Below are 20667 nucleotides of genomic sequence, written 5' to 3'. Positions count from 1 at the left end.
TGGGCCCAATCGATCCTCCTGCTTCAGCCTCCTGAGTAGCTGGGATTACAAGTGCATGCCACTGCACTCAGCTTTTTTTTTTTTTTTTTTTTTTTTTTTTTTTATAGTGGCGGGGTCTCAACTATGTTGCCCAGGCTTGTCTCCAACTCCTAGGCTCAAGCAATCCTCCCACCTCAGCCTCTCGAAGTGCTGGGATTACAGGCGTGAGCCACCGCACCCGGCCAGTGCCTCTCAGAGCCAATGTGCAGGTAACTGAGTCGCTCCCTGCGGCAGGGCTCAGAGCAGAGCTGGCAGACAACTCGCTGTCTTACAGGGAGGCCGGCGGCTACAGTGAGGACTCCAGCCTCCTGGAGGAGACAGGCCAGGGACTGGGAGGAAGAAAGGGGTGTCCCAGGCAGAAGGACCACCAAGCCAGTGTTCAGAGGTGGGGAAGCAAAGGGCTTGTTGGAAAAAAGGAAAGAAGTAGGTAGAGCCAGGGCGGGATCAGGTCAGAGCAGGGGCAGCAAAGGCATCCACAAGCAGGAAGCACTGGGCACCCTCGCTGTGTGCGCTAGCACTGGGGAGGCACCGAGGCATGTGAGCAGGGGGTCCTTGGGCCAGACGCTGAGGGAGTACAGGCCATGACTGCAGGTCCAGGTTGCTCAGAAGCACAAAGCAAAGAAACTCACACACTTCCTCTTCTAGGCTGCCCCAAAACACCTAGGGTGCGTAGGGATCCACGTGCTGCCTCCCAGCCCCCATCTTCAGTCCCTTGCGCCTAGCACCTGCCCTGGGTAAACTGAGGGAGCGCCAGAGCAGCCCTGGCCAGGAAAGGGACTCCAGGCAGGACAGAATGGCAGATGGTCACCCTCCCTCTCAGCGTCACGGCCAAGCCAGGTCCCGTGCTGAACTCAGGGTGCATCCCTGGCTCCCCTAGACCTCAGGGAGATCAGAGGCTCTGGCTAGCCCAGTGAGCCCAGCGCCCAGTGAGCCCCCTCATGTCTGAGAAGAGCGGAGCCCGGGCTGAGGTGCCCATCCTGGCTGCAGGCCCTGAGGCCACCCACCTTGCCTCTCTGGGCTCACCTGGAAGATGGTCCAGGCTGCAGAAGCAAGGCTGTGCCAGGACGGGGAGGCCAGGCACGCATTCTTCCACCCTCCCAGCCCTAGGCTGCTGGGCCTCAGGTTGGCTTACAGCCCCCGGAGCGCAGCAGAGGGCCACCCCCGGGGTCTGCTTTGGTCTGTCCCTCCCCCAGTGGTCTCCACAGCCCCCCAGCTATCCAGGGTCTCCTCCCACACTCCCTGCTCCAGCTCCCCAGAGAGCCAGGCCATCATTGTTGCTTTGTTGGAGCCTCAGGACTCCATGCATGGCCAGGGTGGGGGCCATCCCATTTCCCCTTTCAGATCCTTGGCACTTATTTCAGTTCCCGCCGCCTCAATGCCCCACCCAGGTCTCCTGCCCGTCTCTTGGCTCTCTCCTCACACCCACCACACCCTTCCTTCCTGAGCTCCTGCAGGGTCTCTCCACCAGCCCGGACTTGGGGAAGGCCCACTCTGCGCCAGGAGCAGGCCCATGGGCCTTGCTGGGCCTCATCTGTCCAACAAGGCAGGAGCAAACCAGCTCCTCCGCACACTCCCCTCTGACCTCAGTCCCTGGTGGGTGGGCGCCGGTGCTGCCCTGCTTCCGACCCCATGAAGCCCGCTCAGCGTCCACCCTCCCTGTGCACCATCACAGCCCCACAGGCCCCCGGCAGGCGTTGCTGCCAGGAGGCTTTGCTGGAGCTCAGAGGCCTTGACACCAAGTCCAGCTCCAGGCTGGGCACTCAGAAGTGCTCTGTGTGGAAGCTGGCGCCGACTCACTCCGCCAATACCTGCGACGTGCCCACGTGCGCCGGCTGCAGCCAGGCAGGCTCTGGGACACTGTGGGGAATGTCCCCCAGGCCTGCTCTGGTAGAGCCTGCAGACCAGGGAAGAGACTTGGGACAGCTCAGGGGCCAGGCAGCTGCAGTCTGGCCTGCTCTACCCAAGCGCCCCCAGACTCCTATTTCCCCGCCAGGAGGGGTCAAGTGGCCTGGACCCGGCCACGTGGAAGGCCCTGCCTGCCATGGATTTGAGCAGGCAGGAGGCAGTGCTTGGCACGATGCCTGGTCCTCCCCAACAGCAGCAGAAGTCAGAGAATCTCTCTGACTCCAGCGACTCTGACTTTGCGGTTGTGGTTTTGGGGCTAGGAGTGGGGGCACATCCCTCCTGAAACCTTCCTCACACTCCCATGAATGTGAGGAACCCCAGGGTTCCAAGACAAACTGCTGAGCCCTCGAAGCTGGACTCAACCCCCAGGGAAGGAGCTATGGGGTCTGGGGAACCAGGGCCAAGTCAAGCATGGGCCTCGGACCACGGCAAACTAACTGCGGGTGAGACCCACACACAGCCCAACGGCAGACCGACGCCAACGGCGGCCGGGCAGGGAACGTCTGGGGCAACCCGCGTCTGCTCCTCACCCACACCTACCCCGGGGGCCCTCGCCAGTGTCAAGGGGACCTGCATCACTCACTCCCAAGCAACTTGGCTTCAACAAGCCCCTACTTTGTGCCAGGAGCTGGCTGCACAGGAAACAACAGAGAACGGCCCAGAAGCAGCGCTGAAAAGCTTCCTCACCTAGTGCTGCCGTCCCCTCCCCGAGAAGGGCTCAACAGTGCCGAGGACACCAGGCACCCCTGAGAATTCTGGGAGCACCACTGCCACCCGCAGGGGTAACCTACTGTGCAACAGACCCCTTGGGGTCCAGGGCAGGCGGCAGACCTGGGAGGACCTAGCAAGGGGCATCCTGGGTCCCTGGGACCCAGCAGGTGCTGGCCAGTGAGCCAAGGGACAGGCGGAAGCCAAGTCTTCATCACCCTCTCGCCACAGGGCACCGTGCCGCCGGCAAGAGCAGGGGCAGGGCTGGTGTGCTAAAAATAACACGACCAGGCCTCCCTCGTGCCAGCACCTTGGGCCTGCTGCCTGCTTTCGGAAGGCCGGTGATATGAGAGGGACACGGACAGAGGCCCCAGTTCTTCTGCACACATCCCCCAGAGCAGAGGGGCTTTGATGGGGTTGGCCCAGAAAGCCAGCAAGATTCTCCAGGGAAAAGGAGCTCAAGAGGTCAAGGCTGGCTCTAAACAGGCCCAGGTAGATGGGCAGTAGGCCGGCTCCAGACCCCAAACACAGCCCAGTCCTAGGCCAGGAACGGTCCTGGGCTACCTGGGAGGTGGCATGGGGGCTTGGGGCTAGGTGACCATCTGCTGCCTCCTGGCCCCCTCACGTGCAATCCCTTGGGCCTAGTGCCTGCCCTAGGTAAACAGAGGCAGGGCAGCAGGGGGCTTGGGAGTCCACAGGACACATGTGGCACTGTCAGCTGTATGTGGGCAAAGGAGCTGCTAGGCGAGTCCCACCCTGGTGGGCTGTCCTGAGATGGCACCAAAACTCTGCCATGGAACCTTCAGCTACTAGGGACAAAGGGTGAAACCCAAACACAGAAATTCAGAGCGGAAGGAGCACCCCTGCTCACCTGGGGAGCCCCTGGAGAGGGAGGGCCGAGTGGGAGTCTGGGAGGTTCCGGCCGGCCAGGTGGAAATCCACAAGCAACCACCGGGAGCCAGGGGAGGAGGCCCAGCCTCGCCCTCCACCCTCACAGACGGGACACCCCAGGGTTGGGCACAACTCCACGAGAGACACTCGGGGTAAGAAGGAAGAAGGGAAGCACGGACCAGGTCTCCAAGTTCCCCATGACAAGACCCGGACTGTGCCAGGCTCTGCCAGGCACCAGCCCTTCCTGATCCAGAAACAGCCCAAAGGGCCAGGCTGAGCTGGAGAAGCGACTGAGCAAACTTCAGTTGTGGAAAAGGTCCCCACACCCCACAGACGGTCAGGCGCCCACAGAGCCATGCGGGAGCCAAGACCACAGAGCACCGCTGCCACACTCGGCCACTGCAGGTCCCAGGGCCAGCGTCCCTGAGCGGGGTGCAGCTGCTCTGAGCCCGAACACGCCTTCCCTGGGGGCCCTTTGGCCGGGGTGTGAGCAGAGACTTCAGGGGAGGACCTGGGCTGTGTGGCCACAGGCTTCTGGGGAAGCAGGCTTAGGCCTGAGAGAGGCCACAGCCTCTCTCTGCTGAGCCCCCCAGTCATGGGAACAAGGAGTCCTGCGTCCTCCAGCATGGGAGGGGGCCACGTGTGCAGAGAACCAGCTGCAAGGCACGTCGGCTGATGATCCAAAGGCCCAGGCTCAGCAGTCAGCCCGACCTGGGCTCAAACCCCCACGGCACGCTGCTCCCCGAGGCTCTGTATACTCTGCGTCAAGTCGGGCGACCACAGCACCTACCTCCCAGAGGCCTCAAGATGAGGCGGCTGCCCTGCAGTTGAAGCCACAGCCCCACCCCTGGCCCCACCCCCTCCCCTTGCCCCAGCCCCGCACTCACCTGGGGGCTGCCAGTGCTGAAGCCCAGAGTGGGTGTGGTGGGCACCGACATGGAGTGGGGGCCCATGGGGGAGCTGATGACGGAGAAGGGCGGGCCCATGCCGTTGATGGGGGAGCTCAGGGTGCTGATGGGAGAGTGCAGCTGCCCCGGGGAGCCGATGCCAGGCCCCAGGGACGGGTGCAGCGAGGGCGCAGCCATGGAGCCTCGCCCCGTCGGGGAGGTGAGGGAGGAATTCACCTGGGTGGAGAAATCTGCAAGACAAGAAGCCGCAGGAGACGGGTCAGCGCAGATAATGCCAGGCCTCACCAGGCACTGCCTCCCCAGCTACAGACGCACCCACGGGAAGACCCCGGCACCCTCAGGCGACCCCGTTGGTCTCGACAGCTCACTGACGCAAACTCACACTCACTAGGGGCCAGGCATGCCCGGAGCTCCCCTCCAAGGCACTGTTCTGCGCCTGACCCTGGCTTTAGGCTGGGCCTGCGGCAGACGCAGGAAGAACCCGCTGTGAGTGAGCCCCAGGATGCCTGCCTGGGTCACTCCAACCCTCAGCACTGCAGGCCCCTCCACCTGGGAAAGCGGAGGGAGGAGGGGCTGGTGGGCGGGACTAGTCAGTCAGTCCCTCTGCCCATCTCCACAGGGACCCAAGGTGAAGGTCTGGGAATAATCACGAAAGGCATAAAGGCTGGTGGCTCCGAGAACCTGCCGTGTACCAGGACCTGGTCAGTGCTGAGTGTGGGTGAATTCGTGGATCTGGGAGGTCCACAGTGAGCACTGTGATTCTCCCATTTTACAGATGCGGGAAGCCAGGCCCCGAGTACTCAGAGCTGCCTGTGGCCAAGCCAGGACTGGCAGCGCCTACAGACCCACTGCCATGTCTGTCGCCCTAACCAGCAGGCCACGCTGCCTGGGCCTGCTCAGGTGCCACAGCAGTGTTAGCCCGGGCAGCGGACGCTCAGACCCCTGGCTCCACGCTCTGAGGTCTGTTTGAGGGGACCAGAGGGGAGGAATGGGGCACCTCCCGTGTGGGTGGTGGGCTGGACGCTGCTGGGTGGCTTTGCGCCAGGCCTGGGTGTGTGCCAGGAGCAAGAGGGCAGCCCACAGAGGCCACAGGAGAGGCTGAGACCTCCCACACTCCCGCCTTTCATCTCGGATTTCAAAGCCCCGAGCGTGCTTCAGGAGGTGCCCCCCCCCCGCACCCCGGAGGCTGGCACAGCGGAAAGGAGGCTCCTAGGTGGCGAATCCACTGCCCATGGGCCTGAGCAGACCACTGGGAAATGTCAGAGCCCAACCAAGGCAGCACAGACAGCAGCACGTGCCGGGAGCTGGAGGCACTGCTTGCCTGCCCCCACCCTGCCTCCAACCGGCTGGGCACATGGGGCAAGTCACTCTCCCTCTCTGGGCCTCAGCCTTCCCATCTGCAGAATGGCCTCTCGGGCCCTCCGTGCCTTGACCTGCGGCAATCACAGGCACTTCTGAGGAGTCGAGCAGGACCATGAACACACAGAGTGGCTATGACTGAGCCCAAATGCTGCAGGTCAGGGGACACCCCTGGCTGCACCCCTCCACGGCCCCGGGAAGACTTCACCTCCCCGAGCCTCAGAGCAGCCGTGTCCAGTGCACTGGCCCACTCGCTGGGTGCCAGGCTAGAGCGAGAGGAAGCCCTGGGCCAGGCCTCTCACGGGCATCTGCCTCCTGTGCACCCTGCGTCCTGGGGGGACATGGCATGAGTTTTAGGATGCCACCACCACCCGGCAGCATCGGGACTGGGGTCAGTCCTGACCCCATCCAAAGCCGGCACTCTTCCTATCGCACACAGCTCTGCTGCCCCCAGCAGCTGTCCAAGGCCAGCTCAGAGGCAGCAGGAACACAGAGGCTCTGCCACCCTGTGCCCACCCCTGCTCAGGAGCATTTGCCCATTCCTATCCAGTAGCCTCAGGCCTGCCCCACACACCCCCTCTCGCTTCCCTTCCAGGAAGGAAAGTGCAAAAAGGAGGCCTGGATGCCAGATTCAGCCAGCATTGCCCTGATTCAGTCAGCACTGCATGGGCCTGGCTGTCACTAGTGCCCCATTGCACTCGGGGACAGACCCCACCAGCAAATGAGCCTTGCCTGACCCACTGGAAACCTTTATCATTCACAATATTGGGAATAAGCCATTTCATTGAACTAAAAATGCAGACTTAAGGCATTCCAGAACCAGATGTTGGTGGCACCTACTGGCAAAGACGGGTACTGCAAACCAGCCTTATTAGTCATTAAACTCCCGGGAGGAGAACAGGCAAGACCCACATGTAGATGTCAAACACGTGCAGCCCAGAAGTCTCCACATCCAGAATCCTCAGGTGCAGAAAGCCAGAGAGAGAACAGCTAGGGACTGACAAGAGAAGGCAGGCAAAAGAGTGTTTCCAAGACAGACAAACACAAAATCAGTTTGCTCACATAAGTCTATGAAATATCTGCATAACCTGATGTTACTGATTCCCGCAACTCTCAGAGAAGCTACCACCACCGGCCTGTGACAGACAGGGAAAGTGAGGCATGGAGAAGGTGTGAGATGAGAACTGCCCCAAAGGCACACTCCCAGAAACCTGCAGCTGCCTCTAGGCCAGGCAACCACTACCATGCCCACCAGGGCACTGCAGGGACCCTGGGAATGCCATACGGCTGCCTCATCGCAGCCCTGCCTCACCCACCTTCAGCTGACCCCTGCCAGAGGAAACTTGAGTCAGCTTCTTCCTTTACCAAGCCTCAGTTTCCTCATCTGTGAAATGCAGACAGGCACACCTACTCAGCAGTGAGTTCTGCTCGGTCCCAAGTCCACACAGGCTGAGCCTGGACCCAGTCTGGGCCCTCCTTATCCAGGTCAACCCAGGGAAGCACTATGCTGACTTCAAGGCAGAAGGGACAAGAAAGCACGACTGTGCACAAATCAGCTTTGCAGGCATCTCCACCGGGCAACCCTGGGAGCATCTTGGAGGAGGCCAGGCCATGCAGGGAGCCCAAACTTCAGCACTGCATTCAGAAGCCGGGCCTTGGAGTGGCCCGACCTGAGGCCCCAGGCACCCCTGGGGACGCCGCCCACCTTTCTTCCTGGTCTCTGGGAAGAAGACAGGAATTTTAAGGCCATGGGAGAAGTCACTCCTGGATTCTTCCAGCTTCTCCACCCCACCCCCTGCTCCAGATGTAATCTGGGAAGACTGGGGAGTCAGGGGGACTCTGAATTGGAGGAGGGGACTGGAGGGTTTCTGGGACAGCCTTCCAGGCCACCTCAGGAGCTGAATTATTTAAGCCAGCTGCCCCTGGGCCCCGTTCCCAGCCCTTCCTGTTTACACAGACTCTGTCCACAGCAGACACCTTCCCAGAGCCTGGGTGACAATAGGCTGGGTGTGTTTTCTGGAATCCTCTGGAAAGAGATGCTTTTTGGAGAGGAAGAGAATATTAAAAAAGAAGAGGCAAAAAATGCCTCGACATCCTCTACTCGCAGTGAAGCGCCCTGTGCATGTACGTGCGGGCTCTGTCTCTTCCAGGCCATCTATCCGTCCCCACCCCTGATAAGTGGTGGCTCCCACGGGCGTTATTCTTAAAACATCCTACTTTGGGGCCGGCGTGATGGCTCACACCTGTAATCCCACCACTTTGGGAGGCTGAGGCGGGTGGATCACCAGAGGTCAGGAGTCCGAGACCAGCCTGGCCAACATGGCAAAATCCCGTCTCTACTAAAAATACAAAAATTAGCCAGGCATGGTGGCGCATGCTTGTAATCCCAACTACTTGGGAGGCTGAGGCAGGAGAACAGCTTGAACTTGGGAAGCGGAGGTTGCGGTGAGCCAAGATCACACCATCACACTCCAGCCTGGGCAACGAAAGCAAAATTCCATCTCAAAAAAAAAAAAAAAAAAAAATCCTACTTTGGACTTGCAGGGGTGCTTGTCACCAGCTGGTCTCCACTGGCTTCCATGACCCTCCAGGCGTACCCCCACAACACAGGGACAGCATCAGACACCCAGACCCAACCTGGGAGCCAGCAGACACACAACCCTCCCCGCTCAAGGGAGTGGCAGAGGGGCCTGAGTCGCAAAACTGAATGGCGGGATCCGGGAACCACAGAACCTGAGCCGCACAGGGCCCCACAATCGCACAGCCTCACACCCCTCCCACCCACCGTGCCCCCTTAAGGACCACAGGCAGTGTGACTCCGAACTCCAAGCAAGGAGGACTCAGGAAGCCCACAGGGACCTCCAGGGCTAAATGGAAGAGAAGAAAGCAGGCCTTGATCCTGGCAGGGGCAGTGCCCAGCAGCCCTACATGGGCCAAGGCGCCTCACACAGCTACTAGATTTTTATCCTGCACAGAGGAAGTGGTGGAGCGATCGACCCCTTGGCACAAAACTGACTCTAAAGTGCAGATACCTGGAGCCGGGAACAAAAGCCATGTACCAGAGACGAATGCCCTGGAATGCCCAGCACCCAGGGCAGGCACAGAGCAGCTCCCTGGGCCCTCACATGGCAGATCTTGAGTATCGGGGGCTAAGCGGCAGGTTAAGTAACTTGAACTAAGGAATGTTCTTTGTCTTGACTGCTGCCTAGTAATGGCACAGGCTGCTCCCCGAATTGGAGAATTCCCACCACAGGTGTATGCAGGCACCACTCAGGACCCCAAGGACACTCACATCCCAGAGGGTCTGCTGGAAGTGGGAAGGGACGTCCCTGTTGACCAAAATTCCTAAGCTGCACAGTTCCCTCCAGAACGCTCACCAGCGCCAGGATGCTTCTGCTGCCTGGACCCCAGAGCAGGAAGCCTGGGGAACCCCCACCAACTCCCTTCCGGCCTCTGCCTGGCAGGCGGGGGAGGCAGAGGAGGTGGCAGGAAATGCCAGCCCGACTGTGGTTGGGGCGGGGGCGAGCCCTCAGGACTCCAGCCCCCTCCTGGGCAGCCAGGGAACCTCCGGCTCTGGGAGAGGGGAACTCAAGTCTCCACATCCCTTTGGAATCTGCAGGGCCAATCGTGGCAGGGTCTGAGCAGGCCACAGGCTGGGACCAAGGGATCAGGCCACCTGGACAACAGAGGACACGCGGACCATCCAATTCGGGGCCCCAGGAAGCCCAGCGGAGGGAAGGACGGTGTTCCAAATGGGGGAGCATGTGGTGGGGTCCTGTGGGCTCCCTGGTGGGGCATCCAGGACGGTGCAGAGAAAGGGCAGGGTGCCCGGGACAGGGGAGGAGCTCGGCCTGCAGTTGAGGAAACCTACTGGGAAAACCAGCACCCAGATGACAGCCGGTCCTCAGCCTGCCCGCTCCCGGTCTCTGCAACGTCCGTGCAACCCTGTGCCACCTGCCTGGGGACGCCCCTGGAACTGAAACCCCGTGGCAAGCAGCTAGCGAGCCCTCAGAGCTTCCTGGATCGCCCTCCTCCAGCCCCCACCTCCGGAAGTACTGCTTCCCCCGGCCACCCAGGGGAGGGAGAAGGGCAGCGCTAGCGGGCACTGGGATGAGGACGTGGCAGGGACCACGGCGCGTCAAGGTTTAGGGGAAGCTGAAGGTGGTTAGCGTAGGAGGAAGAGGAAGGAAGTGTCCACAAGCCCCAGAGGGTGAGGGGCCCTGAGGAACCAGGGTGGGGCGGGCAGCCGTGCCCAACATAGGAGGTGCCGGCCATGGTGAGAACGGGTTTCTGCTTACCCTTGGGCCCACAGGACCCACTGCTCCCTGATGGACAGACCCTAGGCAACCCCTTAACCTAGATGAGCCTCAGTTTCCCCTTCCGTAAAATGGGCATGCCAACAGCAGAGGCTGTTGAAGATGGGCCCTATGGGCCCTTGGCAGGATGGGCTCTCCACATCTGCTGTGCATCTGTTTCCCGCCACCCCGCAGAGGCAGGCAAACACTCAGGCCTATCACCTCCAGCCCCAGGAGCATGGCCCACTCGTGGCCTCCAGGCCAGGTGTCAGCTTACAGCTCAGGTGGCCCAGGCTGGAATTTCAGCTCTTCTGAGGTTACCCTGCCCTTTCCCCAACCAACACCCCGGCCCCAAATCTCAGCCCCATGTGAGGACAGGCCAGATTGGCCCTCCTGAAGTCAGGAGAGACCCAGGCCTGCCTCCACAGGAGCGTCTGATGGGGGAGCTCCTCGAAGCCAATGTCAAGGGCCCCCATGGGGAGGTCCAGCCCCTCCCTCGGCCAGGCCTATGAAGTCATCCACCTGCAGGAAGCTGGACACGCAGGCCCCTGCTCTGAGCCGGGGTGCCCCAGAACCACCCAGACTCTGAAGGAGAGAGGAGGATGGGGACTGACACACCAAGGCGTCCATCTCCTTCACTGTAGCCCGCACCTGCTCACAAGACCCCCAGGAAGTGGCCCTAAGGACTGCCGGCTCCCGGGTGCCCTGCAGGCCCCCACACAGACCCCTGGCCGGCCTACTCCCTAGCCCTGCCCTACCCAACCTTCCGTGACACACACAGGGATGCCCCAAGGGCCCAGTGAGACAGGCCCTTCCATGATCGGCTCCCCCGGGCTGGCCAGTGGGCCAGGAGGGAAGGGGTGAGAAGGAAGCAGCAGTGGACACAGGAAGCCACGGTGAGGCCAGGCGGGACTCCGCCAAGGGAGGGACAGAGATCTGGGTCTGCCCCAGACACAATGCCACAGTCCTGCCAGCCCCATGGACACGTGGGAGCTGAGAGTGACCAGGATTGCAGAGCCAGCACGGACAGGCTCCTGCCAGGACCGAGAGGGGACAGACACTTCCCTGAGAGCCCACAGTGTCCCGGCCTCAGGACCGAGCCCAGCCAGGCCAGGTCGGTCAGGCTCTGGATTCCCGTCCCGCCTCTGCCTCTGTAAGTTTGGTCCCCCAGGTTCCACGTGACCAAGAGACCTTCAAGGACTCTGAATACCAAACCCATCTTTATGATCACCCACCCCTGCACAAACGTGGAGAAAGCAGCATCTTGACTCCCTATCCCCTCACCCAGGAGGAGCCAAACACTGGCCTCTCCCTCCCTGAGCTCCATGGGGCCCCCTGACATTGCCTCCCACCCCTCTGCCCTCCCAGCCCAAGAGGCCCCCATGGCAGGGACCTTGTCCAGTTTCCCCAGTGCAAGATCAGGGACTGGCACAAGGGGAGACTGGGAGACGCAGGGTAGTGAGGGGGCGTGACATTAAGATGAGGGGCCCAGAGGTGCTGCCTGAGGCCTCTGGCCCCTGAGGCATGTAGCATACAAGTGCAGCTGGCCAGGCAGCTCAGTCCGCAGGGGAGACGGATCCAAAGGCAGGGGCAGATCTGCAACCCAGACCTACAAGACCCTGCCAGGGCCCTCCCCCAGAGAACTCCACGAGCTGCCAGGGCATGAGAACGAGGAGTAGTGACCCACAAACCTTGACCTTCCCCAAGCCTCAGTCAGGAGACACCAACCTAACACCCTTCAGTCTTGACTGACCTCAAACTCCCAGGGCACTGGCAGTGGCCCCTCATGGAGACAGGCCCCATCAAGGCCCAAAGGGCCTCAGCAAGAAAACCATTCTTGATTATAAAACTTATAATCTATAAGATTATAAGTCTATAGTCTTTATAATCTATAAAACTATAAGACTCAGCTTAGGGCGATGTCTGTGAAGGCATCCAACAAGTGTGCAATGACACATCTGCACTGTCACTGCCATCAACATCACTGTTGCCACCAACATCATCACCGTCATCATCACCGCCACCATCACTACGATCGCCATCACCATCATCACCATCATCACCATCACCACTGCCATCATCACCAACATTAACATCACCATCATCACCAGCATCAACATCAACACCATCATCATCACCATCAATACTAACATCACCATCATCACCATCACCAACATTAATATCACCACCATCACCACCACCATATACATCACCACCATCACTACCATCACCACTACCATCATCACCAACACACATTAACATCACCATCATCACCAGCATCAACATCAACACCATCATCATCACCAACATCACTGTCGTCATCACCACCATTACCACCACCACCATCACTATAGTTACCATGACCATCATCAACACCATCACCAACATCACTGTCATCATCATCACCACCATTACCACCACCACCATCACTATAGTTACCATGATCATCATCAACATCAACACCATCATCATCACCAACATCACTATCATCATCACCACCATTACCACCACCACCATCACTATAGTCACCATGATCATCATCAACACCATCACTGCCACCAACATCACCATCACCACCATCGTCATCATTAGTCACCATAATCACCACCATCAACATCAACACCATCATCACCATCAATACTAACATCACCATCATCACCACCATCACCAATATCACCACCATTGTTACCACCACCATATACATCACCACCATCACCATCATTGCATCATTGCCACCGTCACCACTACCATCATACCATGATGACCATCAACATTAACATCACCATCACCACCACCACCACCATCACCTCCATGACTACCATCAACATCACCATCACCATCATCACCATCACCACCATCACCAACATCACCATCACCACCATCACCATCACCAACATCACCAACATCAACACCATTACATCATCATCACCACCATCATCACCATCATTACCACCATGACTACCATCATCATCACCATCACCACCACCATCACCAACATCACCACTATCACCACCACCACCACCACCACCATCAACACCATCACTACATCATCATCATCACCACCATCATCACCATCACTATCAGCTAAGCAAACCCTTGCTCTGCTCCACTGTGCAGATGGCAAGCTGAAGCCCAGACAGAGAGGTTGACAAGTTTTGTCACAAGTAGCAAGGGGATGGTGTTTTGGGTCCTCTTGGCCATAGTGAGCAAGTTGAGGACTGACCAGGGGCAGAAGGAAGAACAAGAAGTGGTGCTCAGGCTGACTGTCACCCTTGCACAGCCCCTTCATACAGCCCAGGGGCGCTGAGGTTAGACCTGGTGGTGGCAGGTACAGCTGCAGCCCAGCCACGGTGAGGGAAGTGGGAAGCATACCCAGGAGGAAGAGGGTGGTCAGGAGGGGGCTCCCCATGAGTAGTCAGCGCCTGCACCGAGGAAGCATTCGAGACAGAGCTGAGAGATGAAGACACCTGCTGACTGGAGCATGAGGGCCAGGGTCTTTGCAGGAACCCCACCCTGCCATGCCTACTCCCCCGAGAAGCCCACCATGGGAGCTGAGGCCACAGGCCTCCCACCACGCCCAGCTACATTCAACCAAATACGCACGAGCCACCTTTCCCAAGTCTTGCAGCTGTTGCTGCGATCACTCACCAGGCTGGCGGGGCTGCCAGATGCCCATGGTGGCCACTGTCCAGGGATGCCCCAGGTACTAAGGGGCACACTTAATCTGGGACCAGGCTGCCTGAAACACCATGGTTCAGAAGAAACAGCCCCAGAGCTGCATCCCCTTCCAAATTCTTCACAGCTTAGAGGCAGACGGGGATGAGGGGGGCACACCTGGGCCGGGCAGCTGGGAGGTGCAGGCCAAACCCTTGCCAGACCCCTGGTCCTCTGTGACCCAGCCTCCTGGTTGTGTCATGCCCCCTTCACCACCCTGTGTGTGCCCCAGTGCTACAGGGAGAAGAGCACCCAGGCCGCTCATGGCTTCAGGCTGACAGCAGAGCTGGCTGCACCCCTCCCTGCCCGGCTCACCCTGTACTTGGTGCAGTTGCCCCAGACGCTGGCTCAGGAAATGCCAATTGCCTACTGTCACTTCCCACTTCCCCATAACTCCAGGGCTTCCCAGGGCAAGGCAGGTTTTTTCTTTTTTTTTTTAGGAGAAGCCAAGTGACTACCTGCAGAACTGACTCCTAACAGGGACAAGCAGGCAGGGTCTGTCCCCAGAGGGCTGAGAGGCTGGCAATGACTGGCCAGTAGCTGTGGGACTCGGAGCCCCATGCCAGAGTGCCTGCCCAGGGCCGGGCTCCCAATGCAGCTGCTACTCCTGCACCCACCCGACAGGCACAAACCTCAAGGGATGCCCATCCCCAAGGTGCAGCCCGCATGGCCAGAATGAAGTCCTGAACCCAGGGGCCAGGACCAGGGACCCCAAATCTGAGGCTGGCCCTTTTAGGAGAGCTACAGGGCATCTGATTTTACCCGGAAGCACCCACAGCCCCCCAGCCTAAAGATGGCTGGGGTAAGCGAGAATTCATGTAGCCTCATTAACGGGGTCACCCGCCCATCCCAGGGACCCAGAAGTCAGGAGCGCTTGGACCAGCCAGCGCCAAGGAGGAAGCCAGAGGAGTGCCGTGATGGAAATCGCCCAGCTCCAGGGCCAGGCCTGTCCAGCCACTCTCACTCCACTGGTTCCCAAAAAGGAGCTCCTGCTGTGGGGGTGCAGGGAGGAGGCGGGCTCAGGGCCACCCACCTAGAAAGATGCCAAGAGGCCCTGAAAGAGTCCTGAGAGCTGCTTTCCAGCCACAAAGCTGGAGACACTCAGCAAGCTGACCTGTGCCCCTGCACGGCCATTCCCCACGAGGCATGGTGAGAGGACCACCCAACTGCTGTCCGGGGCACACGCTAGGAGGGTGGGAGTCAAGCCCCAGTCCTGGCAGAGTCCCCATGGGAGGAAGCGGAGTCACGGAAAGGTCATGATCAAAGGCGTGGGGCCACCAGGAAGCTGGGAGCCCCAATCGCCTGTGTGTGACGTCCTTCCCACCCTCCCCCACTGCAAAATGGAGGCTCTGACACCGGGGCCTGCCCTGCCCACTGCACCAAGCCGGGTGACTCTTACGGCCCCCTGCAAACACACAGACTCCCTCAGGTGATAGAGGAGCTGCTGTAGGCCACAGCTCCCACAGCTCAAACACCTACTGCAGGTGCACGCCAGGCCGACATTTCATTACACAGCTCACAGAAGTGTGACAACGGGGGAAGCATCTCCTGCACCTGTCCTGCAGGGGAGGAACTGGGGCTCAAGGAGACAAGATGCTTCCAAGCCCAGAACAAGAGCTGCCGGGCCAAGGCCTGGAGCTCTGGCCTTCTGAAGCCTCAGTCCACCCCTTGGCCACCCCTCGACCACCAGGGTGGCCAGACACAGCAGACGCCCATGAGCCCTGAGAGTTCCAGCAATGACGCCCACCTTGGAGGACAGGCACCAGCCCGGGGACTTGGCAGGACGCTCACCTCTCCGGGGCCAGGCAGGGGCTCCTGGGCACCGCAGCCTCCCTTCCAGGCCGTACCCCTGAACTGTCTCTGGCACCTCCACAGGGCCAGACCTTCGAGGAGGGTGAGTGGGAAGCAGGGGAATTCCTGGAGAAACCCCGCCTGCCCCACAGCCCGCCTGTGCGGCGAGGGGGCCCCCAGCCTGTGGGCTCCTCGGGGTAGTTTCCCTTCAACAGGAAAATAAATGATTCTTGTTTCATTTTGAGCCATGTGTCTCTTGGTGGCTCAGAGGCCCCACCACCACCGCCAGCAGCTCTGTCGTGGAACGGCCGGGCTTTCCACCCTCAGGGCGGCTCTCCTCTCCACTCTCATGTGCACGGCCACTTGGCTCAGAAACACACCTGCAGACCCTCAGGTCCCACCTGTGGTGGAGCGTGGCCAGCTCCACGCTGGAGGCCGACACGATGGTTCCGTCGGGGACTCTGGAAAGATCAGGGCAGAGGACGCTCCCCCAGGCAGGTCCTGGGGCCTGGTGTGGGGCCGGCCTCTCTGGGGGATGTCCCTGGTCCTCCCATGGCCGATGGAGCAGCACCACTTGCAGATATGGTTAGAGCAGGCAGGGCACAGCCGCTGGGGCCGTGCGATGGACAGAGTCCGGGCAGGGAGTCCCCGAAGGACACAGCACCTGCTCAGCACCCAAGGCTGGCATGGGGGCCCTCTCCGGCTGGTCCCGACCTTCCAAGAACCCCCTCCACACCCAGGCCCACCCTAGCACGCTGCGTCCTCCCCACAGAAGAGGCTTGCCACCCACACACCCTAGCCGGGTGCCTGTCATGTGCAGGGGCCCAACTGGCGGGGCATCTGCAGACTGGGGACAGGGCCTCACCCATGAGACAGACCGAGAATAGGACGTCAGCCCACTGAGCAGGACTTCCCCCATCACAGCCCTGGCATGGGTGCCCTCCCTGCCTCTGCCACCCCCAGGGCCAGGGCTATGGTGGAGCTCACCCGCACCAGCCCAGAGGCTCAACTGCACCCAGACTTGCCTCTTCCAAGCTCAGCCTCGGCGCGTCCCTCCTGCCCCACAGAAACTTGTGAGGGCCTGGGTCAGGCTCGTCACCACTCTGGGCGAGACAAACCAGCCCGTGGTCACAGACGCCACAGGTTGAGCCTCAGAAACCTCCCTCCTGGCTGCCGTGCCTGCTGTGAAGGGCCTGGCCCCCACCCACTGTCCCAGGCTAGGGGCTTTGGACCTTGGGAGTGTAATGGGGAGCCCTGGGAACTTCTGGCAGTGACAGAGTGGACATCCTGACAAGTGACCCACGGAGGGGACGGCAATGGAGAGGAGGGTGTGCTGAGCTGGCTTTAGCCTGGCCTGGGCTAGGTCTGAACTTGGCCACTGCTAGGGGGGCCCGGGCCCCTACCCACTGTGTGCCAGACTCCCCCTCCCCTTCCCTTAAGCCCAGGGAGAGGGGAGTGGGCTCCACCCTGCACCAAGGAGATGCCGACCCAGGAGGCTGAGAGGAAATCCTGCCGGGGAATCCGGGCAAGTGCAGGCCCCGGCCCTCTGTCCCCAGGACGGCCACTCCCGTCCTCACCAAGGCTCTGACCCAAGGCCTCACTGTGTCCCTTTCCCAATCACACCAATCGGCACGTATCAGGGTACTGTGGCAGCAGGAGGGGACGAGCTGCTGGGCTCAGTGTCTTCCCTTTTCTCCCAAGCACCTGCCTCGCTTGGGCTGTCTGGGGTGATGGTGAAGGCGCGTTCCCAGCCTGACTCTGGGAGCCCAAGGTGTTTTGAAAGCCCCAGCCTCTTGCAGCAAAGAACTCCGATTTCTGTTTCGGAGGTGACACTGGGGAGTTTGAATTCAGATCCCTTCGACAACTCTTCCTGGAGGGCAGGAAGCGCTCATAGGACTCTTATCTCTGCGCCCCGTGGTGACCACAGACAGGCCGCTTCAGCCCTTGGCTTTGGTGTACTCATCTGTAAAGTGGGCGCAGGAAGAATTTTCTGCGCAGAAATTTCTGCGGACGTGAGGGTGAACAGGTGGCAGGCAGCGTCTCTGCTCCTCAGCGCCCAGCCCCAAGAACCCGAGACGGGGCTGCAGCCAGCGTGCACAGCAACTCCGAGCCTAGCCAGCGGCCCCCAGGGGCCTCGGCGGGAAGGGGAGGGAGGGACAGGCTGGCGGCAGCTATGGAGTCTCTCTCCAGACTCCGGGTGACCCCATCCACAGAGTGTCTCTCACAGGAATGTCCACCAGCCCCTGCACAGGCAAAGTCAGGCATGGCCAAGTCCAGACCTAGCCCAGGTCAGGCTAAGGCCAGCTCAGCACACCCTCTCAACCACTGTCCCCTCCACTGGTCACCTGGCAGAATGTCCACTCTGTCACCACCAGAACTTCCCAGGGCTCCCTATTACACCCCCAAAATCCAAAGCCCCAGGCCTAGGACAGAGGCACCCAAGCCCTGGCCCCCCTAGCCCTCTGGGGCTAGCCCTCTGCTGTCCCAGGGCTCCCCATTACACCCCCAAAGTCCAAAGCCCCCGGCCCGGGACAGAGGCACCCAAGCCCTGGCCCCCTAACCCCCTGGGGCCGGCCCTCTGCTGTCCCTGTCCAGCACCCTTCCCAGCCTGCTTGGCCTCACCAACCTCCACTTCTCTGATTCCCACGAGCAACCCCCAGGCGGTGACCAAAGCCAGCGTCCACGTGTGCGGGGAACCCAACAAAACTGCATTTCCACCATTTTCTCCCCTCCTGACAAATCCGGGAAAACAGGTTCCGTGCAATGGGAATGACGTGCACTCTGCGCCATCCAGAGGGGCAGGGGACGGGAGCGACAGGACGGGCCACGTGGCGGACATGACTCTCCAAGGAGGACCCAGGAGACCAAATCCCTCCTTGGAGGACCAGAGCTTGGCAGGGAGGTGAGAAGACCCAGCTTAGGGGATGAGGTAGAGAAGACACAGGCCTGAGGCCACCCTGCCTCCTCAGCAGGTCACCGGGTACTCAGCCCTTTGGGGCATCCAGCAGGAAGAAGGGGAGCCAGAAATGTGCCTTCCAGGGCTTCTGATCCCCATACAGTCCGTCCAGCAGCAGCCCCCGCCAAGCAGGGAGGGGCTCCATCCCTCCAGAGAACGCACAGCCTCCAGACACCCGGAAACCCTCAGCATCTGCCCCAGGGCACCCGGCTGTCACCTGGCTCATGAGGAGGAGGGGGCAGAGGAAGGACAGTGGAGGATGGCTCCCCTCCTCACCCAGGTGCAGGAAAACCAGGGAAAGGGGCCGGGAAAGCCCGATGCGCCCAGAATGGCGGCCACCAACTCCAGAAGCTAAAACCTCCCCACGCCTGACTCACAGGAGAGGCTCTTACTCAGGGCCTTTCACTCAGCTTCACACACAACACTAAGCTGATGCTTTAGATGACTCCCCAGAGGATAAGCAGTCAGACAGAGGTAACCGTGGGAGAAAGAACCACCACCACGAGGCCATGGGGAAAGGTGTACGAATCAAAGTCCAGCAGCCAAAACTACAACAGACCCTGGGTCCCACTCCTGCACCCGACCGGAACAACATCCCAAGTCATCCCCAGGAGAGACAGTAAATGTGCTTCGGGAGATGCTGAGAGTGCCTGGCCCAGCCACCAGATGCCTGTAGTGACCCCAACACATGTCCCTGTGCACGCAAGTGCGCGCGCGCGCGCACACACACACACACACACACACACACTGCTTCTAGCTGAGAGCACCGAAGACATGCCCAGCCCTGAGTGAGGTGCACACGGTCTAACAGCCTAGGACCCCTGAGCGAGGTGCACACGGTCTAACAGCCTAGGACCCCTGAGCGAGGTGCACACGGTCTAACAGCCTAGGACCCCTGAGCGAGGTGCCTAGGACCCCTGAGCGAGGTGCACACGGTCTAACAGCCTAGGACCCCTGAGCGAGGTGCACACGGTCTAACAGCCTAGGACCCCTGAGCGAGGTGCACACGGTCTAACAGCCTAGGACCCCTGAGCGAGGTGCACACGGTCTAACAGCCTAGGACCCCTGAGCGAGGTGCACACAGTCTAACAGTCTAGGACCCCTGAGTGAGGTGCACACGGTCTAACAGCCTAGGACATTTTCTGCAGAAAAGTAACTTAATACAAATTCAAACCTCCTGTCACATCAAGAAAGCTGACCCAGAAAATTCTTCCTGCGCCCACTTTACAGATGAGTACACCAAAGCCAAGGGCTGAAGCGGCCTGTCTGTGGTCACCACGGGGCGCAGAGATACGAGTCCTGTGAGCGCTTCCTGCCCTCCAGGAAGAGTTGTCGAAGGGATCTGAATTCAAACTCCCCCATGTCACCTCCGAAACAGAAATCGGAGTTCTCTGCAGCAAGAGGCTGGGGCTTTCAAAACACCTTGGGCTCCCAGAGTCAGGCTGGGAACGCGCCTTCACCATCACCCCAGACAGCCCAAGCGAGGCAGGTGCTTGGAGGAAAAGGCGAGACGCTGAGCCCAGAGACGCCCAGGACGGGCTCATGGTCACCAGCAAGTCAGGGCTGGCACCGCGACGAGTGTGCGGGGAAGGCAGACCGCACACCTGCTGCTTAGTGACAGCACAAAATGAGGGAAATGCTCATGGACGGCTCCGTAAGGCAGGTGGCCCTGGTCAAGGATGGCGTGGTCCCCAGGTGCACTGTGTTCTATTTCAGGTGTCAGCTCCAAAACCAAGTGGCTCCTAGAGACGGCCCGGCACAGCCTCACCTGGCATCCATCAATGCCCATGCAGTGCTGAGGAAGGCTGGGCTAAATATTTATAAATTGCGAAAGGACTTTTCAAAGGCCTGGGGAAATCGAGATGGTCCAGGCTTGCACCCTGGCCAGACCGATCCGGTCTGAGTCCCTCCCCGAGGCTCCCGGTGGTCTTGGGAAAGTTCCTCCACGGCACTGAGCCCGTCTTTCTGTACCGTGGGCGCCGAGAGCGCGTCCTTCTAGGGACGTCTGTGAAGACACATGAGCACTCCACATGGGCCCTGGCACTCTGTGCATGCCAATTAACAGACCTCCTTGCCATGAAAAAGAAACAGGACGTGAGCC

General features: G+C 60.3%; 1 protein-coding gene across 5 annotated transcripts in view; it reads right to left on the bottom strand.

Moving 5' to 3' along the window:
* Positions 1-20667, bottom strand: part of RXRA (retinoid X receptor alpha) — a 251977-nt gene that overhangs the window by 39913 nt on the left and 191397 nt on the right. For all 5 annotated transcript variants that reach the window (XM_050760113.1, XM_050760116.1, XM_050760117.1 and 2 more), the window contains one exon: positions 4431-4681. In XM_050760113.1, coding sequence (XP_050616070.1) covers positions 4431-4681 — 251 coding nt within the window. The remainder of the gene's footprint in view (positions 1-4430; positions 4682-20667) is intronic.

Source organism: Macaca thibetana, chromosome 15 (genome assembly GCF_024542745.1).
Source record: "Macaca thibetana thibetana isolate TM-01 chromosome 15, ASM2454274v1, whole genome shotgun sequence".
Lineage (NCBI taxonomy): Eukaryota > Metazoa > Chordata > Mammalia > Primates > Cercopithecidae > Macaca > Macaca thibetana.
The sequence above is the reverse complement of the archived record's forward strand: the minus strand, read 5'-3'. Positions and strand labels throughout refer to the sequence as shown.